Genomic DNA, 23,993 nt, shown 5'->3' on the forward strand with positions numbered 1-23,993 from the left:
TATGATATGTGGTGAATCAGCTTAAATGTTTAATTTAATCAAAATGTTTTTGAAAACCCAATTTACCCCCCCTTTTGGGATCACACCAATTTCAACAATATTGTTAGGAAATCTCTTCATAGCTTGTGAGTCTTTGCAAGATTAAAGGGCTTGGTTTGTGGTTAGTGCAAAAACCTTTGTGAAACTAATCTCTGTATCTCGTAGACTGCATATCTGAGTAATACTTTTGAAGATAACATTTGGGTATTTAGATTTTTGATACATACTTAGTGAACATTATATTTATTTTGAATCAAAGATCATTTGAACCTTCATCTCTCACATTATTTCAAAATATGTATTATTTAAGAAATTAAATTTTGAATACTTTACAGAGCATCAACTCGTATCATACTAGAGTGTATTGGTTGAATTGTTGTATATATTTGCTTATCTAAGAAGCATCTCTATTGTACACGTTTGTTACTAAGTGTTGTATTCCAGACATGGTATGAGGAGGGTATTCCCCGCCCTATGAAGGAGAGATTGTATAGGTTGGGCTCAACCCTGTGAATGTGAGTTGGGGTATTCCTCGCCTAATAAGGAGAGAAGATTGTAACCGGTGTCGCTTCATCCGTAAGTAAGCATTAGTGGAATCTTTGAGCTAGTTAGCTAGAGGCGGGGACGTAGAACAGTTGCCGAACCTTGATAACATATCGTGTGTGTGACGCCCCGATTTTCATACAATTTTTTTTCAAAAATAAATAAATAAAAATATTCACTCGTCCCCAACCATATCCATCAATCGACCATGTCAACAACCCTATTACCATTTATATGACCCAACCCGCATTGGGAACAGGGTAAAAAGTTATTTCATTAATACAACCTAGCAGCGAAAGACGATATATACATCACAGTCAGAATATAATACCCAAAGTATCAATATACATATATATAAACATCACCACCCAATACTTAAAAACAACTCAACTCTAGGGGAATTACACCTCCCCTAGTCCAAAAACTCACCCTGTGTGTCAAGGTCCTAGCTCCCTATGATCACAGAGTCCTATCACCTTGCCTATCCCTGTTCCCTAAAAAAATTTAGATATATTGGGTGAGACACATCTTAGTAAGAAGAAATAAATTATTTATAGTGTGTGGCCATATAAGTTCATTTATAATACAGTTTACTTTTCAAATCAACATTTCATTTGAGAAAAACACACTAATATATTCTCATAATCATATAGATATATAACATAAACTTTTATAAGCTTTAAAATCATTTATCAAATTCAATTATTTCCAACACAAATTTACGCGCGAAGTTCCCAATAATATGGAAGATTACTCGCCCATACAGGTAGCTTCTCTCTACCTTAACACATTATGCAGTCAGGTATGACCTTATCTAATACCTATCAGGGCACTTACCTTACTCAGTAAGTCCTCAGGCGAAGAGTTTCACTTCACTTCAATTGTTTATACTATTAACTCACACGAATCCATTTCTCAATTTATCATTCTCTATTTCTCAATTGCCATTATTTCTTTCATTTCTCAATTTAGACAATTTTATCATTTTTTCACTTTCCGTTACTAATTTACTATCTAGCTTATGAGTATCCTTGGTACGTAGTACCAACATCGCGTCTGTAACTCATGGCTACTCCGGGGATCTTTCTTTCATGCCATACTTCCCCCAATGGTCAAGGTTGTGCGACCCAAAGGCTGGATTTAACCGCGGTTGACTAACCCCGTTAGATCAAAATATCATATCACATATCAAGTTTGTAGTACGACTGGCCGGCCTATAGCCCTAATCCGGACTCAGGGACCCCAACAACTCTACAAAATGGCTCAGTCGACTGTCATGCCACACGCTCCAAGAGTCTATATGGTTGCACTACACCACTAGCAACGATACAGTGCTCAATATCTCAACCATCCATCAGGGTTCACTACCACATACTCGTAATCATTATGCAATATTGGCATTTTATCAATCATATTTCAATTCCATATTACAGTATTCATATTTATCATTTTCACATTTTAGCATTTTCATATCAATAAACATCATTATTCTCATATTAGTATATCTCAATTCATCTCAATATAAATGTTCTCATCGTTTTCTGTGCTCATTTTATCATCTTAATATATATATATATATATATATATATATCGTATTTCACTTATTTCAACATTTCTCAAAATATCCATATCAGTAATTTGCAAAAATCTCATTTTTCATGCAAACCATTTATACTCACAAATAAATACCATATTTCATTATTTTCCATTAATCATGTCAATAATTCTCATTTCAATATTTTCTCAGAAATTACTCATCGTTATATTTCACATTTTTCAATACACATCATATGCCACACAATTTCCATCTAATATTCATAATATATTAATTTCACATACAAAAATAACACAATTTAATATTACTCAAATGCCACACAATTTATCCGATATTTATATCATAATAATTTTCAGACAAAATATCATATACTCATTTTCACATATTAATTCAAATAGTAGTTCTAAAAATACTGTTATAATTTATTCCCCTTACTTGACTTACTGAAAGTTTCGTTAGAATCCAAATCCTACGCCTTTGTCTCCCGAAACTCAAATCCTATATTTACATTTTTCCCATATTAATTAAGTCTACCCAAAATAATACCCATCTAACATTCCCTAGGTTCTATATATCTCAAATTAACATTTAAACTAATATTTAACACCCCCACTTAATTTTTGAACTATGCCTGCGAGTTTAGAAATTACACCCGCGGTGCTCACTCGGACCCTAAATTTCAAAAAATTTACTTCAACCCTAGATGCTCAATATTCTAGTATTACTAAATTAACACTAATTAAATAATAATAAAGTCCTTAATAACCCCCTTATCCCAAATTTGGGGTTATACTTACGACGACCCCATGAGAATTCTGCTTCGCTAGTCTTGTAGAGAATTATCTATAGATTCTCGTGGTGGTGTCCTATCGTCGATTGAACTTATAATTTGTAAGAAATTAAGGAAAAAAGCAAAAAATTTGTGTACCCCATAAGATATGCTTATGCCGCTCCTACCACCAATCCGCTCCGATAGAAATAACGGCAGCGGAGAATGGAGTCCAGTGGTATCTTCCAATTTTCGATCGGGCGAGAATCTGTTACGGAATTGAGGAGAGAGGGAGAGAGAACGAGGAGAGTTACAGAGAGACCGAGGGGGGGGCTGGTCGGCACAGAGAAGGTATCCTCCCTGAATTAATAAAAATAAAAATAAAAATTAATTATTTTTTTATTTTGTTTTATTTTTTATTTAATTTAATTTTTAACTTTTAATTATTATTTTTAATTTAATTTTTCTTAATTAAGTTTTTTTTTTTTTTTTGAATCACTCCGCTAATCTTATATAGCCATTTTTAGGGTTATTACAATGTTTCGCTGTTCATTTATTTTTATTTTTTACATTCTTGTGGCTACTTGCTTATTGTTTTTTGCTGGATTCATTGCACTAGTATTTACATACATATCTGTGATTACTTGAGAAACATTGGAACTGTTTTATCTGACTAACTTATCTAAACGTCCTTATATTTGTTGAATCATAATTGTTTAGAAAAGACCATAAGTTGAGTTATATTGGTTATGAATAGAATTTGAATAGACTTAACATAAAATTTTTAAATACCCAATTCACCCTCATATTGGGATTACACCAATTACATCATTAAATTTTATTCAATGAAAAATACTCAATATCACAAATTCATTATTAGTGAACAATCCGATCCTTGTGATTATGACCAAGATTTTAGTGATTCTCCATACAGTGATCTTCATAATTGTAGATATTTGCTTTATTTGTATATTTGTTTCATATTTGTAATTGATACTATTTTTATAAATATATATATATATATCTTCATAGTGTATTGCTTGAAACATTTCCTTTACATTTATAGTCCATTTAATAAGCTTTCATTGAATATAAAAATTTATACAATTGGTACCCATGAAGCCTATCATTTCCCTCTCACTTTTGTAAATAATGACATGTTTCAATGTGCAAATTTCAAATTATGTCGGACCTTTCTTCTTTAAACTTTTTAAACACAAATTTGTCCCATTAGTGATACGTACCCCGCAAATTAAACACTGCTGCCACGTTAGCATTTCCGCTGGCACCAACACCCAATCCCCAAAGGACAGCTGTCTGGAGGAGTTAGTATCCATATGCATCCGTCGGATATAGACGCAAAAGTTCATCATTTTACCATAAACCCACGAAGGCCATTCTCGTAATTAAAACCAAAACAAGGTGCCTTTTCTGAATTTAGGACGCTCGCGCCCGTCCCACGCCAAGCCAAGGAAACCAGAACGGAATATTTCAACGAAAACCCCCAAACAGCCTTCATTTTACAGAACACCCTCCCTACGGAACCGCCTCATTCACACCTAGGGAGAGAGGGGGGGGAGAGAGAGAGAGAGAGAGAGGCCTAAGGAAATGACCGGACCGGCGATGTCGCCAGTGCAGGCCGCCGCCGCCGCCGCCGCCGCCGCCGCGGACTTCAGTGCCAACCAGGCTTTGTCAGCCTCGTTGGTAAACTCGTTCAGAGTCGCTGCCGTGGCCGACCGATTGTCTCTGCATGTGAGGAGTGGCCAGAAAGTCGATACTAACGAGTTCTTCAATCTTTGCCTCTCACTTGCCAGGTTAACGTTTCGTCGTTTACACAAAACCTCGCTTTTTTTTTTTCTTGATATTTCGTATGTCTCTGTCTTGGTTTTGATGTGCTTTGAATTTCAAGTGAATTCTTTAACGTCATCCATTATGTTTATAAATCGACGTGCGGAATGGATGGCGAGCTGAAGAAGTGAGTTCGAGCGTGGTTTGCGTTTTGTGGTGCCCCCAGTTGTGCTAGTGATGCTTAGTGATTGAGGGCATTGTGTGTTTTGGATTGTGGGAGGGCTTCGTTATTGATCTAGGGGTGATGAAGAGTTGGGCTAGGGTTTATATTTACTCGGTTTGGTTGTTTAGATCGCAGTTTTCTTGAATTACAAGTTTCACCGCAATGTTAGCCCTTATATTTCGTTTTTCTTGTATTCTGGTGGAGTTTAGGGGGTTTGGTAGAAGAAGGAAGGGCAAAGCTTTTCGGAATTGTGCTTGGTATGCTAATAATTGGACCTTTTGGGTGGAGAAGTGATGGAGATTCAACTTGCTGGACTTCCTCTAGTTTTTAGCTTGGCATATTAAGATTACTGTTGCGAGAGTCTACAAACAGCAGGTGTAGCATTTCTTTAGACAGTTTTAGATAATTGTTGAACCTTATTTTCCTTCACCATTCTTTTTTATCTCCTCTTTCTGTAGCTATCTGTCCATTGAGTTCAAGGCTGAAGACATTAGTGAGATGATGAAGCGAAATTTGGGGTTCAATAATGATCAAAAACTATCTAAAGGAAAGTATGACCACTATTTATAGGTTCTAGCAACAATAAAGCTAAAAGCCCAAATATATTAAATTACAAAAAATAAAAAACCTAGTGCAGCGAGTCATCCTGCATCTACTCATGTAAAAGCTCAAGTTTGCAAGCTCCATCATTCTCCCTAGGCTAGCTCAAACTCTCCTCTTAGTGATGATCAAGGTATGTTTCCAATAACATATCCAAGCGGTAAAACTCCTCCAGAAACCACGTAACATCAACATCTGGATGATCTTACAAGCTGTTACGGAAATTGGCCCAGAAAATAAAAATATTTCTATTAGGATCGGAATTTGGAATTAAATATGATCACGAGAAATTAATGGTAAAAATAAATAAAAAAAATAGCATGCACAAGACACGACGTTTACGTGGTTCGGCAGTGTGCCTACACCACGGGCAAAGACGGATAAGAAGTATTCACTGAATAAAATAGTAGAATACAAAATATTGGCAGCTCACTCTCTCGAACCCCAAACCCAAATACACCCAATAATCCTCACAAGGTATACACAAAATTGGATATATGTAAATCACTCAATTTTCTGGTTTTGGGACGGATCTCATAGCTAAGCATTCATGACCTTATATAGGCAATCAGAGTGGTGCAAAAATCAAATCCGGTGGGCTGCATGTGAATTCAAAAATGGTGGCTGTGTGTGTGAAATCTACAATGGAGGCATGGTTGCTGCATGAGCGACTGCATGGGTGGCTGGAGATTTCAGAAATTGCGGCTGTGTGGCTGGAGATTCAACAATCAATAACAGCTGCTCAATAATTCTCCCCCTCCAGCAGATATGGGGAGAAAACTGCAAACCGGAATTCCCCTTTAATGGAAAAACAAAATTATTAATCCAATTTTCTCCAAAATTCCAATAGGGAATTACGTCTTGCGGACACTGGCCAAGATTGAGCAGTGATTGAACTTACTCTTCGGAATAGACTTTGTCATTATATTTGCTGGATTATTAGTTGTTGCAATTTTTTCAACACTAATAAAACCATTAGATATAATATCTTGAATAAAGTGATCCTGACAACAATATGCTTGGTTTGCTCGTGATACATTTGATTTTTGGTTAAATGTATTGCACTTTGACTATCACAATAAACAACAATCAAATTTTGTTGTAAGCTCAAATCAGAAACCAAACCTCTAAACCAAATGACTTCTTTCATTGCTTCAGTCAATGCCATGTATTCTGCCTTAGCAGTGGAAAGAGCAACAATTGGTTGTACAGTTACTTTCCAACTAACAGCACATCCTAATAGAGTGAAAATATAACCAGTCAGGGATCTCCTCTTGTCTAAATCGCCTGTATAGTCAGAGTCTACAAATCCAACAACACTTTTAGAAGTGTCAACGCCGTTACAATCAAATACCAGACCAACATCCAAAGTGCCTCATAAATACCGAAGTATCCATTTCACAGCTTGCCAATGTTCTTTTCCTGGACTCTCCATATACATGCTAAAAACACTAACTGCATGTAAAATATCAAGACCAGTCCATACCATGGCATACATAAGACTGCCAAGAGCACTAGCATAAGGAACACGTGACATATGCTCCTTCTCCTTATTGGCTTGCTGGACATCTCCGCTGATAAGCGAAAATGCGTAGCAAGTGGTGTACAAACTAGCTTGGAAGTTTCCATCCCAAACTGCTCAAGCACTTTCTCAATATAATTTTTCTAAGGTAAACACAGTTTCCCAGCTTGACGGTCGCGGTAAATTTCCATGCCCAAAATTTTATGAGCTGCTCCTAAGTCTTTTATCTCAAATTCAGAGTTAAGTTGAGATTTCAACTTAAAAATTTCTGACATGTTATTAGCAGCAATTAATATATCAACAACATATAATAATAAATACATGAACGAATCATCAGAGAGTTTTATGAAATACATACAATTGTCATAGTTACTTCTGCAATAACCATGATCAATCATAAACGAGTCAAACTGCTTATACCATTTGTCTTGGAGATTGCTTTAACCCATACAATGATTTTTTCAACAACCAAACATGGTCTTCTTTTTCCTGGACAACAAAACCTTCGGGTTGATGCATGTAAATCTGTTCTTCAAGGTCACCATGAAGAAAAATAGTTTTTACATCCAGCTGTTCAAACTTCAGATCATATAAGGCAACCAAAGCAAGTAAAACACAAATTGTAGTATGTTTTACCATAGGTGAGAAAACTTCATTAAAGTTTACACCTTCCCTTTGACTGTAGCCCTTTGCTACCAAACATGTCTTGTACCTAGCATCCTCAACTCCAGGAATTCATTATTTTCTTTTGAAAACCCATTTGCAATCAATAACCTTTTGGCTCTTCGGCAATTTAACTAGCTCCCATGTTTGATTTCGATAAAGAGACCCGATCTCTTCAGTCATAGCAACAGTCCATTTAGCAGATTCTTTGCTTACAATGGCAGCACGTACGTGGAAGGCTCATTCTCTTCGATGAATTCTACCAGAGACAAAGCATAAGCAACTAAATCTGCATAAGCATACCTCTGGGGTGGCTTAATTGCGTTGTCTCCGAACAGCAATACTGTCTTGTTGCGGTGGTGGTGCTTCTTCATGTTGCACCTCCTCCTCCTCAATAGGCTGATCTGTCGGTGCTTCAAGCATCATCTTTGAAACATCAAACTGTAACTCCACCTGATGTTTGTCATTTTCACTACAACTTGTATCAGAAGAATCCTTTTTCTGGTGAAGCATAAAAGATTCATCAAAAGTGACATCCCTACTGATTTGAAACTTGGGTGACTTAGTCAGGACACCACAACTTGTATCCTTTCACCCTTTGTCCATATCCAAGAAAAATGCATTTTTTGGCTCTAGGCTCTAATTTCCCTTCATTAACATGAGCATAGGCTGGACAACCAAAAATTCTTAAATAAGAATAATCAGCAATTTTACCTGACCATAACTCCTCAGGTGTCTTACATTCAATAGCAGCTGATGCAGATCTGTTCACTAGATAACAGGCTGTGTTGACTGCCTCGGCCCAAAATTTCTTTGGCAGACCTGCAGTAAAGAGCATACAACGTGCTCTCTCCAAAAAGTTCTGTTCATGCGTTCTGCAACTCCATTTTGCTATGGAGTACCCTTGACTGTACGGTGTCTAACGATGCCTTCGGTCCTGCAAAACTTATTAAATTCTCCTGTTCTAAACCATTATCAGTCCGTAAACATTTCACCTTCTTACCGGTTTGATTTTCAATTATAACCTTCCACTCCTTAAATTTTTTTGAACACATCATTTTTATTTTTCAAGGTATAAACCAAGACTTTGTGGGAAAAATCATCAATAAAAGTCAATAAATACCGAGAACCACTGAGAGAGGGAACTTGTGAAGGACCCCAAAGATCAGAATAGATAGAATCCATGGTTTCTTTGGTCTTGTGCACTACAGTACCGAGTTTAATTCTCTTATGTTTACCAAAAACACAATTTTCACAAAAATCAAGTTTACCTGTCTTTCATCCACAAAGTAAACCACGTTTACTCAATTCGGTCATGCCCCTCTCGTTCATATGACCCAAACGCATATGCCACAACCGAGTAGTGTCTGAATCTGAGTCAACTGATGAAGAAACTAAAGCAGAGCCATAAACTGTATTGCCCTGCAAAAAATAAAGATCATTTCTTCTATTTCCTTTCATCACAATTAGTGCACCTTTCTAAACTCTCAATACTCCACCTTGAGCTAAAAACTTACAGCCGATAGTATCAAGAGTACCTAAAGAAATCAAATTCTTCTTCAATTTCGGAACATGCCGAACATTTGTCAAAGTCCTTACAATACTGTCAAACATCTTAATTTGAATTGTACCTATTCTAACAGTTTTACACGCCATATTATTACCCATCAAGACGGTACCACCTTTAATTGATTGATATGTGGTAAACTAGTCTTTATTGGGACACATATGAGAGGAACAACCCGAATAAAGTATCCACTCATTTTCTGAGCTAGAATCAATAACGGTAACTGAAAGAACATATTCAGCATCTGAAGATTTATTTTCTACAACTACGGAAGAATTTTCATTCTTATTGTTCATTTGATTTGATTTGATTTATTATTTTTCTTAAGTTTAGGACAATTCCACTTGGTGTGCCCCTTCTTGTGACAATAGAAGCATTCAACATTTTTCTTCGATCTGGATTTAGATCGGCCTTTATTTTCAGATCTCTTATTTTGTCTCCTCCCCCTCGCAATAAGACCGTCCTCAATTGCTTCGGTATTATTGATTGAAACCTTTTTCCTTAATTCTTGCGAATTTAAAGATGTTTTAACATCTTCCCTACTAATAAAGTCTATACCATAGAGCAAAGTGGTAACAAAATGCTCATAGGAATGGGGCAATGAACATAATAAAATAATGACTTGATCTTCATCATCAATTTTAATCTCAAGATTTCTTAGACCCATAATTACTCTGTTAAATTCATCAATGTGTTCTTTAATAGGCGTACCTTCTTTCTTCCGTAGTGTGTAAAGATTTTGTTTAAGGTACAACCTATTGGTGAGAGACTTCGTCATGTTGAGACTCTCGAGCTTTTGCCACATTTTCAACGCGTTGTCTTCCTCCACAACCTCACATAACACCTTGTCTGATAAATTGAGAATAATTGCATTGCGTGCCTTCTCGTCTACTTCTGCTAGCTCTGCCGCCAACACTGTTTTCGTCGGAACAGTCGTTGCGGTCGAGGCTGCCGGTGTTGCAGCTGACGTGGTCGCAATTGGAGCCTTGTTATCGGCTCTTTTTTCTTCAGGCAATTTTTCTCATGGCCATAGTGCCTTTTGCAGTCCTTGTTGGACCAAAATGGCATGCATTTTAATACGCCATAAACTGAAGCTGATTTTGCCATCAAATTTCTCGATCTCATATTTGGTAGACATTTTGAGAATTCAAAAAACTCCAAATAGATATCAAAAACTAAAATGGCTCTAATACCAGTTTGTTATGGAAATTGGCCCAGAAAATAAACAATATTTCTGGTAGGATTGGAATTTGGAGTTAAATATGATCACGAGAAATTAATGATAAAAATAAATAAATAAAATAGCACGCAAGACACGAGAAATTTACGTGGTTTGGTAGTGTGCCTACTCCATGGGCGAAGACGGATTAGAAGTATTCACTAAATAAAATAGTAGAATACAAAATATTGGCAGCTCACACTCTCGAACCCAAAACCCAAATACGCCCTATAATCCTCACAGAATAGTATACAAAATTGGGTATATAATATTTATCACAGTATTATACTGATTTTTGGGATGATATCATTGAGCTGCAAATATGCCCTTTAGTAGGCATTCGGACAGGTTGCTGATGAAAGAGATGAAGATCCGCGCTGATGGCATGTAGGATTGATGGCAGCATGCACGAGTTTCTTGTGGGTGCTGCAAGAAAAATAATATGGTAGTGGAAGAAAGTGACATGGAAAATGACCCTGTCCAATTCAACCTGCTCCAACACAAACAAATTAGGAATTCCCAAGGATTGCCAACAAGAAATAGGACGCTCCCCATAGCTGCCCCTATGACAATATGCCCAAAACTAACCCATAGGTAGAACAACAAGGATGGTAACTGGCACAGTGGAACTCAAAGCTGCATCAAAAGAAAAACCTGTAAACAAAGTGTGAGGCTCAAATGTGCCTCAATTCAATGCCAAATCCTACATTTAGAAAATTGTGAGCTAATATGCATATCAGAAGTGAGTCAATCAAATAATCATTTTGGCCAAACGGCCCAAATTTACAAGGATTTAATGGGGACCAAGGGCGTGGGCATGCAATTTTTTGGACGAATGGTGAGGTTAGCAGTCATGATGCATATGAACCCTTACAAAGTCTCCCCCAAATCAAATGGAAGATCTTTACAATGGGTGAACAAAGTCACAAGAAATTATCAGTGGACAAAACAGGCTAAACAAACTAAGCGAATTGTGACAGGTGAACAAGGCTGAGCGAACCAAAATGGCTAAGCAAATCATGACACGTGAACAACCAATGACGAGAACCTGCAACATGAGAGTCCAACAATGAGGGCAACCAGATGGACAGCAGAGTCTAGTGAAAAGATTGGAGGCAGAGCACAATGAATAAGACAAAGATGATAGATTTTCTTTTTTTCATTTCAAGCAGCAGTTTTTTTCTTTTTCATTTCCTTCATAGGCTGCCTCTATTTTATGGAAGGAAGTTACTAAAGGAAATTGGATTGAAGAGAGATCTTTGAAGAGAGATCTACAGGATAGGATGTGAATGGTCAAAATTTTGAGTTGGGATTTAGGGAATTCTTAGTTGAGGAACTTGAACAATATCGGGTTTTGAATGCTATGCTTAGTAGCCATTGGAGTAGTTCGCTCGGTTTTAAATACAACCTCTTATCTAATGGGCCAGTACATCTATGAGTTTGCTGTTAATTTATGAATTTCAATTTTTTTATATTTTTATTTTTTAACTTTAATTTGGGAGGAGTGAATTGGATTAAGTGGTGTTTAAGCTGGGTGCAGCCTGAGTTGGCTTGTCAACTGGTTGGGTGATGCAGCATACGAAGAAGATCCATTTTACTCTTTTTTTTTTTTTTTCGTTTTGTACTTTTGTTTGTTTTATTTAAGGTAATTTTGTGAGGGCCATGTCTTCAAGGATTCTAGGATATTATTATTTAGGAAATAAGGTTCTAGGATGTTTTATTTAAGAATTGAGTATTTTTGTTTATTTTGGTTTCTTAAATTGATTTTATTATTCTCCAAGAATTGTAAGTCTATAAATAGATCTTTTTGTATTAGTTTAGAGATTGGAATTGAGAATTTAAGTAGCTGGGTGTTGGCCCTGCATAACTGAGTTGGGTTTGATATAGGTGGATTGGCTTATAATAAAAGCTGGTTGGGCTTATGTGGTTATGGCCTGGGCTTGTTCTTTGCTGGAAGGTATTAAGGTTTAAAGAAGAGAAACTAAGAGGATGGGGCCTTACATAGGTTTGAGATTTGAGGAGTTCTTATGTTTAATAGCACAAGCAGACAAAATATTGCAGATGCATGAATCCGTGATGGAGGAGATGCACAGCAGGCAGCTTGCAGTGCTGCAACTATTGCCTGTGAAGCTTCAGAGATCCTGGTGCTCTGCTTGTGGCCTTTGATTGGAGGGAAAGGAGATTCTAGTGGAGGTGGGGAAGGGCTCTCCGATAATCGTTACTTTCTTTATATTTTTTTTCGAGAACATCTTGTTCTCTAGATTTTGTACCCTCTGCTCCTTCTTTAACAAATTTCTTATTAAAAAAAAATATTTGTTTTTTCTTGAGATATTTAGTAAATGGTTGTGGCTAAATTGGTGATTGCATGTATGGGCTCACTTACCAATGAGCATTGGCTATTTGTTTTGAAGTTCTCCTTGGGTAAATGATGGGAAAGGGCTATAAACTATCCTTTGTTTTTTTGCAGAACATAACATTTTTGTATGCCATGAAAATTGTTTTGAGAGTTTTTGATGTTTTGAAAGGCTAAGGTAAAAGGCAAGGTGTTTTAACACTTATGAGGCAAGGTGTAGGCCCTTTGAGTATTAGTTTGTTAGCTAAAATTTAAAATATTATGATTTACGTATATATTTTTTTAAAATAAAAAAAATTTTAAAAATTACTAATATAATTGAAAACATTCATAAATAAATTGGATATTCTAATAATACTAGCTTGAATTCATGAATTAAAATTAGTAAATCATGTCCATAGAAGACACTATAATTTTCATGATCTAAGCTACCACACTCAATTGTTCTGGTAGGGTTGAGGTTCAAGAGTTTTAGATGTCAACTTAAATTATTGGCTTAAGCCATTTCTTTTATACGCATGTATTTTTATATATATAAAGGCCACAATGCTCCTTGCATTGCGCGGGGGAGGGGGGGGGGGGAGAGGTCATAACTATGTCTACAGCCTTACCCCCTACTTTTATGCAAGAGAGGCTGTTTCCTTGGACTTGAATCCGTGAACAATTGGTCAACTTTAGTGTTGATAATTGGTCAACATACATACATAAGTAGCAGCCCTCAAGACTCGAACCTTGCATTTTAACCAAGAGAGCCTTGAGTTTACCACTTGACCCACCCTTGAGAGGCTTCAATAGAAAATCCCTTAACTCACGTGGCAGCCTTTGATTAGAAACTACATACATACATACATACGTACGCACCATCATTTATTAAAAGAAAGGATTTATTGAATGGCACATGGTTTTGCATTGAATTGCAGCAAGAAAGGAAGAAAGTAATGTTGTATTGTTGTGTTATAAGAACGATAATTCTACATATTTATTCACACATGCACACACGCATGCACACATACCCACATAATCACTAATACATACATACCCTCTAGCCTAAAAGAGACCTCTTAGCGGTATAGAAATTTATGCAAGATCTACAGAAGTTATGACTACTTGCGAGTAAATTTTCAAGGGAACAGTACAAATAACTTGGGAATCTTTCCCTTCACCAAAGATAGGGGTTTTAATAAGTAGGGAAGTGCTTCCCTTCATTGTGTAGCTTATCAACTTTAGAATAAAGGAGGAGGGAGGAGGACAAATTTTCATTTGGGGAATGCCTAGAACATTTGAATCAAGAAGATCTTAGCATGTTGGTGAGTGTCAAGGAAACTTATAAAAATATTATGGATAATACCTACGTCTTTTGACTAGTTGGTCAAATATGAGAATGTTAAGCATTGTTGATGACATAAAGAAGGATAATTGCGTTTAAAATTTTTTTGGTGCCTAAGAGAAGTAGATCTATTAATTTTGTTGATTTTGGCCCATTAGTATGGTTACTAGTGTGTATAAGATTACTGTGAAGGTGCTTGTGAATAGGCTGGCTTAGTAATAGGAGATACCACTTCTCAGGCTCAAATTGCTTTTGTGGGAGAAGGCAGAGTGTGGATGCCATTGTAGTGGCTATTGAGGTTATAAAAGATGAGAGGAGGAGTAAAGGGAGATGTTTTGTGTTGAAATTTGATTTCGAATAGGCTTATGATTGGGTTGGTTGGAAGTTCTTAGATAAGGTTCTAGGGAGGAAAGGCTTCAGTTATTGGTGGAGGAATGGGATAGGGAGCTGTTTGTGCTTCATTTTCTATTATTAGCAATGGGGAGTCTAAGTTGTGGTTTAAGGCTTTGAGCACTGTTAGGCAAGGAGATCTGTTATCCCTGTTCATGTTAAATTTTGGGAGCTGATTGTTTGAGTAGAATGATAAATAGGCTGGTTGATAGATGGTTCGTTAGAGGTGCTAGTGTGGCTAATGAAATGATCATAGTATATCATCTACACACTTCTAATGGCACTATCTTTTTCTTAAAGGATCATAGCGAGTCACTTTTAAATGTGTTTACCACTTTACAACTTTTTGAGCTTGTTTCAGTTTACAAGTTAATTTAGGGAAGTGTGGGATAGCTGGTATTAATTTTGGCGTAGATAGATCTTTGGAGTTGGCTTCTTTAGTGGGTTGTGCTGCAGCAGATTGGTCTTTGATGCATTTAGGGGTTCCTTTGGGTGCCGGTAGATTGGTGGGTTTTTCGGCTCCTATTGCAGATAAGGTGGCTAAGCGTCTGGATGGGTATAAAGGGGCTTTTTTCCTTTAGGTGGTCTAATATTTACTCATTTTTGGCATTTTGTTTTATTTATTTATTTATTTTTTGCCATTTTTAAAGCTATGTGACGGTTGCTAGGCCTAGAGAATGATGGGAGGCTTCCTTTGGTATGTGATAGGGAAGAAGAAGGATTGTTTAGTTAGATGGGAGATTGTGTCTACAATATTTGGTGTCTAAAAACTTTATCTTGACGAGTAAATGGTTATGGAGGTTTCTTTTATAAAAGAATTGTCTTTGGCATAAAGTAATTAAAAGTAAATTTTGGCTAACAAGATAATGGGTGGAATACTAATGTAGGGCTTAGATATTCTTTTCAAACTCCTTGGAGATATACCTCTCATCTTTATCTACAGTTCATTTCTAATACAAAATTTCGAGTGGGCAACAGGCTTCACATATGTTTTTAGAAAGATCTTTGGGTGGGAGACTTTTTTTTTTTTTGGTTGTTTCCTCATTTATATTGTTTTTCTTTGTTACATAGTGAATTTCGTTTCTTCTTTTTGATTTCTAAAAGGGAATATTTTTCTTTGGATTTCCCTTTTCTTAGAGCATTGAGCGATAGTGAGGTGGTTGGGCTTGCGTCTTTTTTGAGGTTATTGGAGGGTTGCTATCCTTTCTATATGAAGGATGTGAGGAAGTGAGGTTTGGAGTTTTTCGGGATTTTTAGAGGATTGGGTGATAGTGAGGTGGTTGGGCTTGCATCTTTTTTGAGGTTATTGGAGGGTTGCTATCCTTTCTATACGGAGGATGTGAGGAAGTGAGATTTGGAGTTTTTCGGGATTTTTCTTGTAAATATTTCTTAATATTTTTAATTTGGATTCTTTATTTCATTGTATTGGAAGTCCAAAGCCCCTTTAAATTTGTGGGGCTGTTTTGTATCACTGTCAAAAGTTTATGAAAATGAAAACCAGAACTGAAAATAAGTAACCAATTATAGAAGCTAAAAATTGAAATTAGTAACTTGGTCCCATTCTATTTTAGGGTGTGAGAAGGGGAATATTAGGTTGGGTTATAGTGTGCCACCCAAAAGAGTGGCAAAATGGGTCCCTAGAATACGGGAAGTAGGCCCATTCCAACTCAAAAGAAAAATCAGTCTCCCATTGGATTTAAGGAAGGGGGCCCATTCACCCTAAGCCTAGCAAGAATCAGTGTGGCAGAAGGAGATAAAAGTGCTTCCCCAACTCCTCTAGTTGCCGCAGACAAGGAAGGAGATGACCACTTGAACATTTCTTTTAAGGACCTCCACCGAAAGACAAAACGAGACCATGTGAACATTTCTTTGAAGGACCCTCCACCTAAAGACAAGGTCAACATGTCAAACGATTGGCTTTTGAATTTGGGGGAAGGGATCTTGAAGATAAAAAGGCAGCGAAGCTTTTTCCGGCCAACGATCTTAATGATATCTGCAACTTGCTGGAAGAGGTTCCACCTATAGTAAGGGATTTGCGTGCAGTTTTGTTGCAAGTCTTCTCCCCCCAATGTCATTTGAGTATGAGGCAACAAAAGGAGTTGGGGGTGATGAAGGTGAGGAAAAGCTCTTAGACTCGAAAGATGATCTATGTAGTTTTTGTGAATTTGAAAATGGTTTGTTGGTCGACCATTAGTAGGCCAATCTAGTTATGGAAGGAGAGTGTGATTGGGACCAATTCTTAGAGAGAACTCTTGCTACTGAAGATGAGGAGATACTGGAGAAGAGCTTATTTCCCTCACAAGACACTCAACATTAGGAGATGAGACTTTTCATTTGTATTTTGACACTGAGCAAGAGGATGATGATACTATAAAGCACAACCCAGACCGGAGCATGGAGTTGATTGAAAGGGGCCTTTGTGCCCTATTCCTTAGCATCCTCTTGTAAAGGTGCACCTTGCATTTCCTATGATGTTTGGAGGTGTATTGAAGAGATAGCTATTCCTTTGGGCGATCAGAATTCATCCAAATGTGGAAAAAGGTATCCTTCCCCTTCCTTCTCAGTCTTCTTTTTCTTTGATGCTATATGCGACAAGGAAGGCCTTGCTTGGGGTAAGGTCTCTGCTCTTGGTTTAAGGGGTAGTGTGAGAGATTTTAGACATCCATGAACTCTTGAATGACCTAGGTTTGAAACTTGTGTGTCCTGCTAGAATTCAGGTTAGATAGGGATTAGAGTCCTAAAACATAAGAGAGGAGAAAGAAGAAGGTTAAGAAAGAATTGAAGATTTTGTTTTCTTCCATCAATTATGGGGCTAGAAAGGATATAGAGAGAGGGAGTAAACGGGCTAGATTAGATTGTAAGCTGGAACATTAGGGGTCTTGGGGATGTTAAGAAGCGAAGCTTGGTTAGGGAGATTTTGCTTAGGAGCTCTCTTGACATTGCTTTGATTTAGGAGACTAAGCTTGAATCAGTCGATGGGGAGGTCATTAGGGGGATGCAGGGATGCAGGAAGGTTGTAACAAGGATTGGGTCTTTGTACCCTCTCGGGGGCTAGCGAGGGGCATTCTTGTGTTGCGGGACACTCGTATCATATCCATAGCGGACAACCGAGTGGGTTTCTTTTCCCTTTTTGTCTTGTTAGAGGTGAGAGATCAGGGTCAATGGTGAGTTTCTTCAGTTTATGGTCCTTCTTGGCCTACTCTAAGGAGCATCTTTCGGGATGAGCTTTACTTTGTCTCTGACTTTTGCTCCCCTAAGTGGATGGTGGGGGGTGACTTTAATGCAGTGAGGTTTCCTTGGGAAAAGAATGGGGGAGGGAGGTTTGCCCTAATAGTGCAGAAATTTGGTTTATTTATTAAGGGGAGTGGTTTGAGGGATATTCCTTTGAGTATTGCAAACTTTTCATGGTCTATGGGCGGGCATAGGGCTGTGGCTAGTAGACTTGATAGGTTCCTTTCTTTAGCGAGTGGGAGGATGAGTTCCCTAATCTTTCTCAAGTCACTCTTCCTAGAGCCACCTCTAACCACTTTCTTATTCTATTGGAATCTAGGAAGGTGTCTTGGTGTCTACCCCCTCTAGATTTGAAAATATGTGGCTGGAACACAAAACCATTCAGTATTTGGTGAAGGAGTCTTGGAGTGAGGATGTGGATAGGGGCTGGGAAGGTTTTAGATTCATGAAGAAATTGAAGAGACTGAAAGAAAAATTGAAAGAGTGGAATGGGGAGGTGTTCGAGGACATTAGGCTTAAAAATACTTGTATTCTAGGTGAGTTTTTGAATTAGATAGTAGGGAAGAAGTTACGTTTCTCTCAGGGGAGGAGGAGCTGAAAATAATATCTTTGAAGAATGAATTGGAAGAGGTGATTTTTAAGAAAATGAGAAGTTGGAGGTAGAAGACGAAGTTTAAATTGGTAAGAGAAGGTGATTGTGATACTAGACTTTTTCATAGGTTAACAAGCAGGAAATTAAGGTAAAATTTGATTAGGGGGTTGGAGTCGGATAGGGGGGAAATTATCTTGGATAATAGTAGTATAGCTTCAGATATCACTAATTTTTATTGTAATATGTTTTTCTAAGGAAGATGAATATAGACTGATGGTGGAAGGGTTAGAGTGGGACCCTTTGTTGGACGATAAGATAGCTTAGCTAGAGAGTCATTTTGAGGAGGAGGAAGTGAGATCTACCATCTTTGCGCTGGATAGGGATAAAGCTTGAGGGTCAGATGGTTTCAATTTACCTTTTTTCCAAGATTGTTGGGCGGTGGTCAAGGATGACATGATGAAGGACTTCGATGAATTTTATTGGAATGGAACTTTATGTAAGAGTATTGGCTCTATCAAGATAACTAATTATGGACCTATTAGTCTAGTATCCAATCATTTATAAAAAATCACCAAAGTACTAGCTAGAAGGTTGGGTGTGGTTCTTGATAAGTTTATTACTAAGGCCCAAAGTGTTTTTAGGAAAAGGGGGGGGGGGGGGAATAGATAGTGGACATGATTTTGATCACGAATGAAGTCGTTGAGGATATTAGGAGAAGGAAGAAGGGCTTATTTTAAGTTGGATTTTGAGAAAGCCTATGATAGGGTGGCTTGGAATTTCTTGGATAAGATTTTTATGAGAAGAGTTTTAGAGAGAGATGGCAAAGGTGGATGAAAGGTTGTATGTCTAATGTGTTTTATTTGGTGTTAGTGAATAGGGAGCCTAAATCTTGGTTTAGAGCTACAAAGGGTATTAGATAAGAAGATCCTCTTTTGCCTTTTTTGTTCGTTTTAATGGCAGATGCTTTGATTAGGATGGTTGATAGAGCTGTGCTTAGAGATTTAGCGAAAGGCTTGCGAGTGGGGAAGGAGGAGGTAATGGTTTGGCATCTTCAGTTTACTGACGATACTATCTTCTTCTTAGAGGATCATAGGTCATCTTTTTTGAATATTCTGGGGCTTATTCATTTATTCGAAAGGGTTTCAAGGCATTAAGATCAATTAGGGAAGGAGCGGTATTGTCACTTTTAGTTTGTTGGAGGAGCATAGGGAGTAATCCTCGAGGTAGGTTGCGTCCCTTTGGATTGGGCATTATCTTATTTAGGAGTTCCTTTGGGGGGTAATCCTAGATTCGCTAGTTTTTGGGACCCTGTTGTCGAGAGAGTGTCTAAGAAATTAGATGGTTGGAAGGGTGCTCTTTTTCTTTAGGAGATAGGATTACTCTCATTCAGTATCCTGCTGTGTTTTCTGTTTATTTTCAAAATTCCTGCGGGATTGACCAGTAAGATTGAGAGAATCATGAGAGATTGCCTTTAGTTATGGATGGGGGTGTTAGGGATCATTTTTTTTTATCAGTAAATGATAAATTATATTGATCAAAGGGATATGTACAGAGTAATTCCGGGCATACCCCGAGCAAGGAGGCCAAAGCTCCAATCAAAACAAATATCATCAAAACTAGGAAAAACCTAGAACAAGTACAATCAAAACCTGGGCATACCCAGGGCACAAAGGCTTAAACAAGCAGCATCAAAACTAGGAAATATCTAGTAACAAGTACAATCAAATCTGGGCATACCCAGAGAACAAAGGGAATGCAAGATCAACAGATTTCAAGGTGGCCTAGACCCCTTATTCCTATTCTTTCTTTTCACAGTATGAACACACCATCCTTGCACCATATCATCCCCTTGATTTTTGCCACTAACTGTAGTCACAAGGGGAGCTTTTCCTTTATCCTTACTCTTTTCAGCTACATCCTTACCATGCAAAGAGAGGGGAGATTTGCTAAGGTCTCTGACTCCATGATTTTCCGTATCAACAAGAGAGACTTTATCTTTATCCTTATTCTTTCCAAATTCACTCACCCGTTGTATGGCAGAGGTAACATTAGTCTTTACTGTTTCTTTGGACCCTGCAGTGCTTGAACCACCACAAGAGCTTTTAATCTTACCACCATTTTCACATGGATGTCATTGGTCTTACAAGAGTCCAAGCAAACATTCAATGATCCCTTATTGGTGGCAGGACCTTTCTTCTGATCTTGTTCTTTCTTATTTTTGCGGTTCACCTCTGCATGACCAAGCATGTTACAGAACTTACAGAATTTAAACACATTCTCATAAGACACGTCCTGAACAAAAGACCGACCATTTGGCAGACGGACTCTCACACTACTCTTTAGTTTAGCAACATCAATCTCTACCAGCGCTCTGGCAAAGGAAATACTTTCCCTGTTTGTGGTCAGTTTATCTGCATGCACTGGTCGTCCCAAAACAGAACAAATCTTCTTAAGAGCATTTAATGTCCAGAATTCAGGGGGAAGATTTTTCAACTGAACCCAAACAGGCATAATGCTCAATTGCTCATTATTAAACTGAAACATGTCAGGCAACCTTTTAAGAAACAAAGGTCGTCCAAATGCAAGATAAGGACCACCTTGCAACACATGAAACATGTCCTCCTCTTTGCAAAACTTGAAACTAATCCAACCACTCTTATAATGAAAAATCTCAGCCTTAACATACCAAGATTCAACAATCACATTGAGAGCAGCTTTACCTGGAAAATTGCCTGCAAAGTAACCTGCTAAACAAAACTTCCACTTCGCTTCAGGATCAACCAAGTCCTTATCTTCAATAAGTGCCTCTTCACCACCCAAATCAAAGACTGGGAGAGCACCACAATTTTCTTGGTGTCTGTTCTTAGCAAACAACTCAGCCCACGACACCTTCTTGCCCCCTTTCATGAAGAACTCTTTCTTCCCTCCTTTTTGTGGCATTCTGACAAACACTTGGCGCATTAGCACCATTTGTGCCCACTGTAACACCCTCTGTGTCATTCTGTCGAGCATTTGGTGCACAGGTAACTCTGATACTTTTGATAGTGCTAACAGCAGCAGCCTCACCACTGTTACCAACCAACACCTTACTGGCAATGCCTTTACCCACCACACCATCTCGATAAGCATCATTGCGGTTTTCTTTCAAACCCATAGCATTCTGTTTTTCAAGATTTGGCAAGCCTGAGCTTCGTCATCACAATCTGAGCCACTGGAAGAGTCTTCTGTACCCTGCGTAGCAGAAGCTTGCTTCTGAATTTCTGAACTTGCTGCACCCTTTGCAGCATTTGGACGAACGACTGGAGCCCAAACCTTTTTACTCGAGTGAACTTTGAATCCCAGTTCCTTAGTGTCATTTTGTCGATCACCTGGTGCATGCACACCTAAAGCACACGCACCGGACCCAACTGAAACAGCAACGACACCTAAGGAATTTTTCTCCCCATCGGGTTGATCCTCTTCAGATTCTTCAGACTCAAACAGTGGACGTACCTTCCATTTGTTCCCCTGGGATCTGTTCACAATCTCCATCAGATTCATTTTCAGTTTCATACTCAGAAGTAGCTTCTTCACTGCGTGACTTGGAATCTACCTCCTCCATCTTTGATTTGCTACAGGAAGCAGTATTACCCACTCCCGTAGCCTTCTGCAAATTCATATCTGAATTTTCCTTCTGCAATTTCAAATCTGAAATTTCCTTAGCATTTGAGACGATTTGAGAAATGCAAACTGGGTTTACAATCTCAGTGACTCTTTCTTCATCTTCTGAATCATCGGAGGAAGCTTCCTTCTCCTTCAAAGGTGAAAATCGGTTGACGACTGCGGATAGTCTTCCAACCTCCTTACGAATCTGTTGAATATTTTTTCCTGCCCAAAGGGAATGGTTACCACCATTATTTGCGATGAAATCAAGGGCAGTAAACTGTTCCTTATTCAATTGAGATGCTGAAATAGCATTTCCAGCCTTGGAGGTTGAATTTCTCCCCATGGCCGAACAGATCAAGAACTCCAAGAGCAGATTCACTCCATGCCGTGCGTCCCTCCTAGAGAGGGGGAGAGAGCTTCTCTCTCTAACACGACAATCATGTAATTTATTTTGTTAGGGATCATTTGGTGAGTTGGGAGGTGGTCTATAGGCCTAAATAAGGTAGCAACTTGGGTCTTGGTAATTTGGCATCTAAAAACATGGGTCTCTTGGACAAATGGCTTTGGTGGTTCCCTTTAGAAGTCTCTTCTTGGTGGTATGAAGTTAAAAAAAGTAAATTTGGATATGATGGGAACGGGTGGGGTACCAATTTAGGTCTTGGATGTTCTTTAGAAAGTCTGTGGAAAGCCATCTCTCATATTTTTTCCCCTTCTATTCCCCATAATAAATTTCTATCGGGTAGGGGTTGCAACATTTGCTTTTGGAAAGACCTATGGTTGGGCAATGTTGTTTTGTCTACCTCTATTCCTTGCCTATTTTGCTTGACCTTAGGATAGGATGCATCTATTTCTTCTTTCTTTGTTGATCGGGTGGCCATTTACCTTCTTGGGATTTTTACTTCAGGAGACCCTTTAATGATATAAGATGGGGGAGCTACCCTCCTTGTTAGTCTTGTTAAATAATTGTCAAGTCTTATTGGAAGCTGATAGCCGTTCTTGGTCTTTTGATCCCTTGGAGTTTTATTCCTGCAAATCTTTTTGTGAATTTTTGCTCTGGTTTTTCTTTTCCTCTCTATAAACTATCTGGAAGGCCAAAGTTCCCTCTAAAAATCAAAGCTTTTCTCTGAATGATTGAGCTTAATAGGATCAACACCAATAACTTGTTACAGATTAGAAGATCATTAAAGGCTCTCTCCTGACATATGTATGCTTTGCTTTAATTGCTCTGAAACTGATCCACATTTTTCTTACATTGTGACTTTGCCTGGAGGGTTTGGAACAAGCTATTTAATTATTTTGGGGAATGCTGTGTTTGTCCAAAGAGAGTGGAGGAGTTTTTGGCAATTCGTTTTGTTGGTTTTGGCAGGAAAAATGTGGGTAAGGAGTTATGGAGTTGTGCCATATTTGATGTATATTGGGGTTTATGGATGGAAAGAAATGCGCATATTTTTCAAGGAAGAAGTGATCATTTTGCTGGTGGCTTCTCTTTGGTGTGTGGATAATGGGAACTTCAGGGGGATGTGTTTTTCGGATATTCAGCTGATTGGCTTTCCTTGTTGAATTGATTGTTTCTAGTGTTTTTTTGGTTTTTCCTTTTTAATTTTTCTGGGGTAACCCGGAGTTTTGAAAGGAGAAGTCTTATTCTCCTGCTTGTACATTCCTATTCTATCAATGAAATTCTTTTGTTATAAAAAAAAAAAAACAAAAATGAAAATTAGAACAAATTAAACCCCTAGTAAACTCATGTTTGATTTGGTTCTTCAACCAAGTCACAATTAAAAAAATGATTGAAATAAAAAATTAAAAGAATATAAATTAAGAAAACAAAAAATTAGAAGTTAATTTTAATTATTTTATTCAATTATTATAGTTTTAAAACCCTGAATTTGTTGAAGGAATTTGCCCATTATTGCACAAGAAAAGAATTCATGTAGCCGACCACAGACTTAAGACTTGACTTCTTGTTG

The 23,993-nt window shown here is 37.8% G+C and overlaps 1 protein-coding gene across 2 annotated transcripts in view; it reads left to right on the forward strand.

Moving 5' to 3' along the window:
• Positions 1-4,423: 4,423 nt before the first annotated feature.
• LOC131157423 (E4 SUMO-protein ligase PIAL2) overlaps positions 4,424-23,993 on the forward strand; it is a 50,093-nt gene continuing 30,523 nt past the window's right edge. For both annotated transcript variants that reach the window (XM_058111561.1, XM_058111562.1), the window contains exon 1: positions 4,424-4,720. In XM_058111561.1, coding sequence (XP_057967544.1) covers positions 4,515-4,720 — 206 coding nt within the window. In that variant the 5' untranslated portion in view covers positions 4,424-4,514. The remainder of the gene's footprint in view (positions 4,721-23,993) is intronic.

The sequence above is a fragment of the Malania oleifera genome, chromosome 6 (genome assembly GCF_029873635.1).
Source record: "Malania oleifera isolate guangnan ecotype guangnan chromosome 6, ASM2987363v1, whole genome shotgun sequence".
Taxonomy (NCBI): Eukaryota; Viridiplantae; Streptophyta; class Magnoliopsida; order Santalales; family Ximeniaceae; genus Malania; species Malania oleifera.